Genomic DNA, 12,160 nt, shown 5'->3' with positions numbered 1-12,160 from the left:
TTCAATCAAAATCAGACAATAATGATAGGTTGCCAATCAATCAAGGCATCCCAAGGTGTACAACTACTCATAAACCACCCACTAAACATGTCACCTAGTTTTGTGACTTTATCAGAAAATCCACATTTGCTAAGTATTTATTTTCTGCTGGGGAATTAACAAGTGGAGCCTTGTGACAACAGTAATGTCTCTAAAGTTAATTTAGTTTGTACTCATGTAGAGCATGCACTATCACAGCTAAGTGAATAAGCACAAGAATGTCACCACAACGTAGCACCATTCATGATTCACACAACATCCCTGGGTAAAGGGCCACGAAAACACACACAGATGCACATATGACTCACATTGACAAACCAACACTCCTCCAGAGGCTCAAGTGAGCATGTTTGTATTTGGCGTGATGTGGTGGTACTGCAGCTACATGCAGGCAAGCAGGTGTGCCCACATCCATTTCCATCTATCAATCTATCTTTCACTGTGTTGGTTTCTCTCTCCGCCTATCAGAGCGACTTGAAAAGAGCTCAGGAATTCGCCAACTTGTTTGTACAGATGTTGAATAACAATCTAAGAGATTAAATGTTTGGATGGCAAAAGAACATTGATTCACAGTGGAAACCCTGCTCTTATCCTCTAAAATAAAGGCCAGAATAATTCTGCACCACAGTGAAAACTGTCAATAGACACATAGATGTAAGGTCTTTGCAGGATGCTGATATTATGCAAGAGACTTGGCTGACGACCATGGTACCTGTCCCATCAACATTCCCCAGCTTTGACATCATTACCTGAAACCAAGTGACAGAAGTATTTCTACCACCCTACAGGTATATAAAAGCAAAACACTAAATAAACACACATGGAGAGTCACACTAAGCTCATTCACAGCACCTGTTCTAGCCGTGATATTTATGCCTCTGTGACATTCTGAGTCAGTAACAAGATGTTTTTACAGTGCATTTCTGCAACAGCGCCATGATGAAGCTCTGCCATCTTTACGCCTTGAAGCTTTCATACTGATACTACATGATGTTTTTATGTGTCTCTGTCTGTCAGTGGCACTACAGCATTGTGGAAAAAAAACAAGGGAGGACTGCACAACAGGAGCTCTACATACATACATACCCAGTCAGATCTACATACACAGACGTGATTCCCTCACACCTCAGGGAGGTTCATAGTGAAACAGAAAGGTTATGGAGCCTAAATATCACAGCTTTAAATGGTAAAAATTCATACAATTATCATCCTGATGTTGGAATCAGCAGATAGACGAGTAAACAGTTAATTATCATATCAGCTTTAAATTTCTGATATTTTCAACTGACATATCTGCTGTATTAGGCCCGTATGAAATTATTTCCGATGCAATTATTACATAGTAGCATGAATCTGAATATGGGGGTGCAACAAGCTTTAAGCTATAAAGAAAGCGGCTGGGGTGGGGGAGGTGAGGCTGGCTACCAGCTGATCGCAGCTGCAGTATGACTTTCATGAAGTAATGCTAGGCTTCATCAGTTTTAGACAGAATGAGCTAAGTATTTTGACTCGTACTGCAAATGTGATGTCATTTGCTTTGTTTAAGGCCATTATCATTTTATCATATATAAAACACAAAAAGGAGGATTTTTGCAAAACATAAAAAAAACTGACACTTGAATGTTTGCATAATGTGCAGAAAACCTCTGCCACTGCAAAAAACTGATTTATTAAACTGGTATTTTGACACATTTCAAGTTAAAAAAATATTGCAATTTCTGCAATTTGAAAATTGCAGCAGGCCATATTGTAATATAATCTAATTTTCGATAACTTCCCAGCCCTAGTTCCAAATATCTGTCTCAAGAATTACTAATAATCAGTATTGGCCCTGAAAAAGCGATATTAGTCGACCTCTAAAGGACAGCAACATAAAGTGCATGTGCCTGCTTTATGTGTGATACAACGGCTCAACTCAGTTTGCCTAAAGCTCAGCACTGCTGCAACTCATATCATATCAGCTTAAACAGCTGTTTAAAGGTGTGTTTTAACTCATGACTCACTTGTTTTAGCTCTATGATATTTCAAAGAGTTGGGGCTGTGAGGTTAAACAAGGTTAGAAAAACAGTTTTTTCCACTGTTGCTCTACTTCTGACAAGTTCTTCACAATAAAGGCCCACTGTAATTTTTTTCAAGTATTTAATTGTGAACACCTACATCAGGAAATGTAGTTTTATTGAAAGCAGCCTGACACAACTTAGTGGGACAGAAATAGAACTTAAAACTACATGTGCGGTTGCAAAGAAGTGTGCGACTATGCTCATACATGACATAAGTATGACACCGCAGACTTGTTTTAGGTGGAAAAAGGGCAAGCAGCTCCTGAATATGCATTTAAATGCATTTTCCCTTTTCATTTTTTAATACCACAATATAAAATTGTTACAGCAAAGAGCAAAAGATAATACAGTGATAAATTTGAAGCCATATCACCCAGCTCTACAGTATTGATAATGGTATCAGATTAAATTAATTTCTAAATACCAGCATATCAGATATCGGCTAAAGTCCAATACCATGTATCTTTATTTCAAAAGCACATGAATCAGGCTACAGAGGTGTTACAGAGGTAAAAAGGGGGCCAGTAACGCAAGAAAAGATGCACATTGCCATGTCTGACTGGGTATGTATGTGGAGCTCCTGCTGTGGCGTGCTCTCCCATGTTTAGGTGATGAAGCAATGCAATGTGAGTTGATAAACAGGGACACCACATACCACAGGGTCACAGTATTAACATAAATGTGTCAGAGTGAAATGATAGCAAAGCATCATTATGGCACTGTTGTGAAAATACACTGTGGAAACACCTACTGAATGGTTTCACAGGAAAGCAAATTCATTTGCAGCTCAGGGTTATGTATAAAAAGAATTCAAAAGTTTTGTTGCAAGCTACAAGTACAGTCATGCTCATGACCAACAGCGCACAGAGCTGCTGGAATGCAGCAGAAAGTCACTATCAAATACAACAACACCACTGACTTTAATAACTTAAGTATTAAAATATAAGGACACCAAAGAATATAACCTTCTACTGGCATGTAACAACAGCAGATCAAACTCTGCATCATCTTAAGAGGAACAACTTCAAGATTTAGGAACACACTGGACTTAACACACAACTCAGACAAAATAAGAACACTACAGGTGAAGTATCTATGACAGACTGATCTATAACACCTGTTTCTCGTACAAACGAGAAAAAGGGGAAACCCAAATTGCAGGTTCTCAACTTGTAAGGTAATGGATTGCTGCATGGTTACACTGAAGGTAAAAACTAAAGTGTGCATTACCTCTCCAAAGGCTCCTCGTCCAATCACCTTTAGGATCTCAAAGTCTTCTTTGTGCAGGCGCATCTGTTTCACTTTGGAAGTGAAGGGTTTAGCTGTTGAAAGAAACAAGAGAGATTTGAGGTTAATCTAAAAATCTTTCAGAAGTGATGCATAACAGATTCTGAGGAAAGACATTGGATTTCTTTTGATTTTACGCAGGTTTGACAGTATGATGTACTGTGCAGGGACATATCAAGCACAGCCAGGAGAAAGAAAGATGGATTTCTATCATGATATTTCTAAGATTTATCCCCCAGGTAAATAGGCCAGTTTGCTAAAAATACATCTCTGCTATGGTCATAAAAATCTGGTACCATTTTTTCCCCACGAAAAGAATAAAATGGCTTAAGCAAACACCACACAATGGATTTCTACATATCACCAGTCAGACTGTTTCTCATAATATAGCGTCAAGGTTATGAAATAAAAAGTCCAATGGTGATTTGGACTCATCTATGTCTTAAATCCCGATCTCAGATCAGACCAGAGTTGCAGATGGCTCTCTGACTTTATGATTGTGTCTTTTATCTATTTTTCCCTTTATTATATTTTCCCAAGAGAAGTCCAGGACAGCAGCAAAATTCCACTTAATAGAACAAACAAGACTTCAACAAACAGAAATACATCAAACATGGATTTAGCAGCATAAAAAACAGACATATGCTTTCACTGACTGAGTAATTCTTAATCCTGTCTTTATATAACCTGGCACGCCAGATGGATTTGTTTCACACATCCACCTGGAAAACCTTCAATACAAAGCGTTTGGGAAAGGGCAGAGGATTTGACAAAAACTCGGACTGTGATTAGATGGACATTCTGTCTGTCACATCTTTAAGGGCCAATCAGAGCAACAAAACACGTGACGTAGCCGCTATCGAGGTGCATGTGCACAGCTACCAAGGAATAACGTAAACCATGGCGACTGTAGACACATCAGTATATGACTTTTGTCGTTTTTGAAAAGTAAACAACTCATTGCTGTTCTTTGTCCTTCTTTTAACAAAGAAATGTTGTCAAGTTCTGATAAAACTGACGCTTCAGCAGCATCCACGCTAACCTCCCATAATTGCACCGGCCTCTTGTTGCTGCTTGCTTACATCACGACTCCGCCGCACCTGAGAGTACTGCCCCTCGTCGCTGATTAGTCCTGTCACTTTCTAACCGGGCCCAAGCGGTTCAGACGGGAGCTTTGCAAGATGGATTCGCAAGTGAAAAATAAGGAAACTGGCGTATCCATCTGCTTTGCAAGGTTAGTCTTTTTAATTATTCATGCAAATTTAATAGTGTAGTTCAATGTAACCTTGTGGCTATGATCAAGATGAAGGTCTTAAAACAGTAAAACTACATTTTTGGAAAAAAGGTGTTTCATTAATTACACTATGATGTTCCCATATGACTGAAACATGTAGCCACTGGAAGCTTTAGGAGTCAGTGCATAATAAAGAAATTAGATAGTTTGTGCAGTATGGCCTTTTAAAGAAAGAAATACCTATATAACAATCTGTAGTTGTCCAAGGGAGACAAATTTTATCATGTAAATAATGTGTGTGAAGAAACCTTAACCAGGTAAGATCACAGATCTGCATAGAATATGCATATCAATATTTAAGTCTACTTAATTGTAGATGAAAATGCAGCTTTAATGAGTTTTTAAGAAAACAGCATCAGGCTCCACACACAAACTCTAATTTCCCCATATTTCTTTTTCTATACAACATAGGCTATATGATAAAGAACTTGGGATATAAATACTCTGTTAAGTAAAACTCTGACAGACATCATTCACTGACACTTTTGACTGAGGGATGCCCTATCACGTTTTACTGCTGACTTAAATACTGACCATCTGTATGAGTGAGATTGGCCCATTTCAATACTTATCATATTTTGTGTTTCATTATAACAGCTGGTTTAGCTGTTGATCAGTCTACTTTGACTAAAATAGTACTGGGACCTCCAACAGTTGGCAGCGTAACCTGATAAAGGGGTACAAACATCACTACTATTCAGTCAACAAAAGAGCAGTACAAAAACCTTAGAGTAACGCAACAAGGATTCTATAACCGAATTACACAATGTGATGATCCATTTATAAAATGTGTTAATTTAAGTGAAATTATCAACACAATTATTAACAGATTGAAAAAATATAACACCTATGAACAGCTGAACAGTGCAAATAGCCAAATTTCAAAAGGGAACCTGGGAAAAAAGGTGTTCGAGTTTGCTGCTCCTTTTGCAAAAAGACGTATCAAACTTTATCTATATAGCACCTACAGACGAATTCAATTGCTCCAAAGCGCTTTACAAGAATGTAAAAAGTCACTGAAAAAACAGTAGAGTGATAAAAGAATTCAGAGACTAATCTATACCAATTGAAGCTTAATGATCTGCTCCTATTGGCTGGTTTTCAGAGGAGGTTGAATGACTTGGGCGATGACACATTGGGCTGCAGACACTTCACATAAATTCAGTAGCATCAGCGCTAGAGTCCTGGCTATGAGTTACTTCATTTTGGAGTTAAAAAGTGTGCCAAGCTATTATTGGGTTCTGATGTTCAAATTACTTATTTGAGCCACTCTTAAACCCCCTTAAATCACTGTTTCTGCCCAATTATTTTCTGCATATTTTTCCACTTTAATCCAATTTAAGCCACTTTTTAGCTGTTTTTCCCCATTTTCCACCTATTTTTCTGCCCCTTTTTGCCTTTCTCGACCTTTTATTTTCCCAATTCTTTCCTCATTTTTGTTTCTTTGATAAGACTGGTTACTGTTAAGGTCAAATTTAAAATATGGCTATCACAGAATAAAATTACAATGGACCAAGACTTTCCTGACCTCCATGGTCACCCCCATTTGGCTTGGCCCCAGAAAGCTTTCCCCTTTATCCCACCATATTTGGAGTGTATGTCTGCTCTTTGTCTGAAATTCTGTTAACTGGTGCTGCCAATCTTGGCCAAGACAATCTTGAAAAGAGATTCTTAATCTCAATTTTTTTCTTGTTAAATAAAGGTTAAAAGGCAAGAACATTAACTTTGTTTTATGCAACTAGTGAAACTATTATTCTACTAAGAAAATGCCCTAATATTTGTGTTCTCTGATATGACAGACAGATGTAAAGGGTCTGTCCTTTTCTGTGTCAGTCATCCAAAAAGAGAAAAAATCGTATCTGTTGTCACAGACTTGATAAATAGTGGTCCTGTGGTAATTCACCAACAGGCTGTTATGTTTCCATAACCCATGCCATGCCACCATTCTATTCTAAATGTATGTTTTCTACATTGTTACTGACCACCTGAACCTCTGTGTAGCACATGACACCGGACGCAGAGAGACTGGATGATAAAGCTGGCCATTGTTCCGCCTGCAGTTATGGTTCCTTGTGGAAAAAGAACTTGGGAGGGATCTGTGGGGGCTAGCCAGCGCTCTCTCACAAGGCTAAACAGATTCCATCTAAGGCTAACAAAGTCAGCATTTCCCCCATTTGTGGAGCGCTATTCAACCACTTCCTGGTTTACAAGATCCCAGCAGGCCAAGGATAACCTGAATTGGCTGCCAGTTCACTTAGGTCACTCTAATGGCTGCACTGATACACCTTCTGATAAGAAAGAGAATAATCATATGACTTTATTTTAAGAGCTGCCTGTCATCATAGAAATAGTTATCAGTATGATTAGCCCAATTAAGCACCATTATCATACAGACAAGCACTCACAAACACTGACTTTTATAAACAGTAGCTTGATTAGTTTTTAAAAAACACTAAATCTACATGTGCTATGCAAGCATCCGTCTAAGTTTCTGACTTGTCCTCCTGTTTATTTGTTTGCATGTGTTTGACTCAGCAGTTTATCAGCCACATTTTCTGCTCTCCCTCCATCATGCTAATTTCATGCTGTTGCTGTGAATTAACATACTAGTGTTTGGGAAGTGGAAAATCTTCTAGTGTGAAACTGAGAAATGTGTGCCAGGAGGAAAAAGCAAGGCCACTAACAGCTCAACAAGCTCTCACTCTTACCCTCCCTCCTGGCTCCACCCACAGCTGACCTGGCCTGCTATGACCACACAGCAGAGGGAAAGCAAGGACTGGTGGAGTGTGCCATGACCTGGCATGCACTTCTACAGAGCATGTGCAGAGATTAACAACCAAGCACCCAAGCCCTGCAAGCAAGAGACGCATGTTTAAATGTTTAATCGCATACATCTTAAAAACTAAAACAAAGCAAGTAGTCAAAAGCATTACATTATCTCCAGCTGTTGAGAAACCCTTATTTAAGGTGTTAGTGCAGCCTGCAGTGCTCAATGGTGCACACCCACTTTTGACCACTCTGGTTACGGAAGTAAACACGCCATTTAAAATCCTCCATAGCAATTTCTGAAAATCTTAAAACAACATTTTTCAATCCAGAAATCAAGCTAACCATCTGCCTGAACACTCGTGACTATAAATAATGTGATTTGGTGCAAAACAGCATTGACAGCAGGGAAAAGGCAAAGATATAAGACTGTGCTTTTTTTTCAAGAACTACTAAAACCAGAGGAACTGCATGTCCCACAATCCATTGCGATTTCTTTTATATTTTACATTTCAAATGATATTGTTGTGCTATGTCCTAGTTTGCGTACGTATTGCGTCACACAGCAGCAGCATGCAACGTTGTCATCAACAGCAGACAGTCCCCATTTGCTGTGACACTCTAGGATTGTGGGTACTGTAGTATGTTTTTCCTGCAATTCCAAATAAACTATGTTTTTTCTTAAAAAGAGCTTATATCTTATAAATTTCTGTCTTCTAAAGCAGTGGTTCTTGACTGGTCAGACATCACAGCCCACCAGCACTTCCTTATGAGAAACTGTGACGCAAATTGTAAAAAAATTTAAACCACTTAAAGTAAGTAAACGGAAAATGTCGTTTGGACCTTGGACCGAACAAAACATAACTGAGCACATGCATAGATCTTATTAATATTTCCTTTTACTGAGATATAATGGAAACTTTAGTCATTTCTTAAAGCATTACCTCATGTTTAGGTGGAAAACCAGCTTTGTGATCCCAATAAACTGATTAAATAAGTCAAAACTTTGATTTAATTCCTCATATATACTTGTTATCAAGACAGATCAAAGTAAAATAAAAGTATGGATACGTGTCCACTTAGGGCTTCCGTACATCCTGGACTTTTTGCTGCTTATTGCTCCAGAAACTCATTCACAACCCACTGGAAAAGAGCTCTGGGCCCCTTTTTTGGGTCCCAATCCTCCACTTGAAAACCACTGGAGCACATAGCATTGTTTTACACTCAGGTAGCCTGTTGTAAGTCTAACTACAATACTTCTGACATTATGGCTAGGAATGAAATCCACTATGGAGAAAATGAATGGGATTTTGACTTCTGGAACTACGCTGTTGAGCTCCATTTAACCCAGACTGGTGACGTTCTTACGCCAATAATTATATCTGTTTAAACACAAATTCTAGTTGCATTTATTCAACTACAAACACTCAGGAAACAGTGTAGCACATGTTTGCAGTGCAAGCACTGTGGTGCATGTGAATATAACCTCAATCAGCCATTTAGAAAAACGTTATCCCAGTTCCCAAGATCAAATCTGTGCTAAACAGAAATGTGCATAGAAGATCCTAACAGTGATCCACAGCTCAAAATTTGTGTTAACAATTAATATGGCAGCAAAGCAGTAGCCATGAACTGGAGCTACTGCAGCACCTCATGGCGGACGGCTGTGTTACAGTTTAGACAGAGTATTTGACCAGGGCTCTGGGCCTGAACTGGTTACAAATACAAAGATTCAGGTTAACTGACTGGTATTTCTGGAGCTGACTGCAGAGAGACCAGCTGTTGAACTGTTTAGCCGGCCAATTGTGTGCATCCCTGAACCAGACTTCACCGCCAGTCTAGAAAATAATGAACAAGACTAAAACAATCAATTCAATTGGTCTTTCTTACAAAGTGTCCTTTATGCATCCTTGCCTTCCTTTCTTCTTCTAGGAAAAGGGACTAATAGGCTGTTAGATAATGATTTATTATCTAACAGCCTATTATTTCATTTTCAACAAATACACAAAAACTAGGACAGAGAATGATCTGACCTGGAAAGAGTAAAGATTCATTGCTAGAAACATCCTATTACAGCCAAACAGCAGTCAAGACACTGGCAAAACAGCTGGCTGGAAAAATACACTCTAAATTCAATTTATCCCAGCTTTAAATTTACTGCCCCACAAACCATAAAACCCATCCTAAACTATGAAGATGGGATCACTCAGTATGTGATATTCAAATTGTTGGTTTTGTAAAATACATCTTAGAGAAACTACCCTCTAAGTTTGATTAATTAATCATCAAAGTCATTACTGGTTTGCTGCCAACAGTGTTGGCAGACAGAAGCAAACTAGTCAGACTAACCAACATTTGGTCCTGTGCTACTGAACTTTTCTACCACAAATCTAAGATTTGAAGCTTCATCTCTGGCACAGCGCTCAGGGTCATTAGTCTGATACAGAGCAAACACAGAATCTAGAAGGTTAGCACGGCAACAAACCCAGAATGCTATGCAAGTAGCTTGTAGAATTGGCCAGGAAATCCACTTCTAACAGAATATCTCCTTCATTATGTGAAATTCATCAGTGAGACAAAAATGTTGGTTTACTGTTGAGTCTTCTGTGTGATATTTACTTGAAATACAGAAATATGAAGCACATAGAGCTATCTTAAAACATGACAGATTCTACTGAGGAAAGCAGGATTCTTTTTTTATGGTGCAACAAGGAATGCTTCTGAAAAGCAAAGGTTGTAGGCGCTGCCAGTGCTAAAAAAGCCAGCTATGGAAAAACGCTCTTATAAATAATTGCTGATATTGTATTTATGATGACAGGTGCAAGTTACAAGAACTCAACGTGGCTCTTAATATGTATTCTTGGAGCGCACATGCTGTTGTAGAAGTATATACTTATATAATTTTAACTTTCTGGATATTTCCACCTTAAGTTTAGTAAGAAATTATGAGAATGAAGAAAATAATACACATTCCACGGAAGTATAATTTCTCCAGCCATTGCCCCAGCTTTCAGTGTGCAACAGGCCGTACTGCAATAACAACTGCTTTACGGCAGCTACGTTGACTCTTAAGGGACACATGACTCAAAAGGCAACTGAACAATTAGCTGGTTAGTACACGTTGTCTGTGATAATATCAGAATGGGGAAGATTAGCCTGATCACAGCTGATAATTAGCCACCATCACAGCTAACAACAGCTACGTGAGTAGAACAGGTGTGTGACAGGTGTAAGAGAAAATAGCAGCAGAACTGAGTGTTTACACAAAGTAGATACAGTAAAAGTTATTACAGACTTGTGGGCAGAATTTACCATGTAGTCATGTTATTGTAAGCTATATTGTCTCAGAGTGGTGGGTTTTGGTTTGTAGAGATGACAGCAATGACTGTATAACGTTTGGACCATCTTGTTCCTACTATTCGGTGTTGTTCATTGTATTTGTATGGTATAGGCCCAACTGATAACTCTATTTCCATCTCTTGACCTTTCATTCTAATCTGGGATCTGAAGTATTGGCTAGCAGTACACCAAAGGCAACACAGAGGCTCATAGCAGGTCCAGGTGTGATGTAGCCTATTTGTTTTTAACATTAGGATGTGCTCAGATCACAAGGCCATGCAAGTGCTCGAGTAATGAAATTACTGTAAAATCCCATCACTATGACAAAGCTTGTTCCAGTAAACCAGATGAAAAGATCAATAACCTTTAAATAACACATATTGATGGATTTATTGAGGCTAGAAATATCAATATTCATAATGACTGGCTATATCCTGTCTGTCTATAAAAAGAGCATAATCATAATCAGGGAAATACATCTTAAGATAATTATGGTGTTTCCCATTCAGCTGTCATTCAAATTCAGAGCTGTCCAAAATCAGTGCTTTCAAAAGCAAAACCAGTGACTGCAGGTCTGCTTTCACAAACTGATCAAACAAAGTGGGGTTGGTAACTGTTAGGTCTAAACAATATGTTTTATGGTTAGAATACAAGCTGTTGGAACTCTTAATTATACAAGCCAGAGCTGAGAGGGGGGAAGGCCAGATAGTGGGGCTAGCTGAGCGGGAGAAAACACTGATTAGTAGCTGCATGCTGACTCAGGAGCTCCACTAAACCAGCCACATGAGAAATGTCTTTCATCTCTGAGCCAGGAGCCCACAGGCCCTGTCCACAACAAAGCACACATACAAACATAGACACGTACGAATATGTGCGCACAAACGCACACGCAGCGAGATCTAGCTCACTACATCTGACACATAACTGGTGACTACGTCTTGGTCTGGCCTTTGTAGAATAACCACAGCCAAAGAGATTATACTAATTGCTTTTCTGGAGAGGAAAAGTCTCAGCGCTCTGTCCAACAGTAGGTAGATTATTGATGCACAAAGGAGCGATTAACCAGATATTCTGGGCTGTAATTCATAGATGGAATTGGATTGTGTGTATTTGAGTATTTTTAGAGTACTAGGCCCATTTTTTTCAGTACGTAAGGTCAACGTATAAAGCACAAGAACTGCCTGTACTTGCTAAGCTCACCCACATTTACTCAGGGATCAATGTGTCTGTGCTTTTCCTGCAGCAGAGATGGATCCATATGACTTATAGCAGCATCCCTTTTTATAACATACCATACAGTTTGCTCATACATCTAACTTGCTGGCAAAATATACAGGTAGACCTAAACATAGCAACTGTTGCGATGACGAGGTGT

At 38.9% G+C, this 12,160-nt stretch overlaps 1 protein-coding gene across 7 annotated transcripts in view; it reads right to left on the bottom strand.

Annotated features, from left to right (window-relative positions):
* cdc42bpab (CDC42 binding protein kinase alpha (DMPK-like) b) overlaps positions 1-12,160 on the bottom strand; it is a 141,359-nt gene that overhangs the window by 87,874 nt on the left and 41,325 nt on the right. For all 7 annotated transcript variants that reach the window (XM_041806057.1, XM_041806060.1, XM_041806058.1 and 4 more), the window contains exon 2: positions 3,330-3,421. In XM_041806057.1, coding sequence (XP_041661991.1) covers positions 3,330-3,421 — 92 coding nt within the window. The remainder of the gene's footprint in view (positions 1-3,329; positions 3,422-12,160) is intronic.

Source organism: Cheilinus undulatus, linkage group 14 (genome assembly GCF_018320785.1).
Source record: "Cheilinus undulatus linkage group 14, ASM1832078v1, whole genome shotgun sequence".
Classification (NCBI taxonomy): domain Eukaryota; kingdom Metazoa; phylum Chordata; class Actinopteri; order Labriformes; family Labridae; genus Cheilinus; species Cheilinus undulatus.
This window is presented reverse-complemented; position numbering and strand designations above follow the sequence as displayed.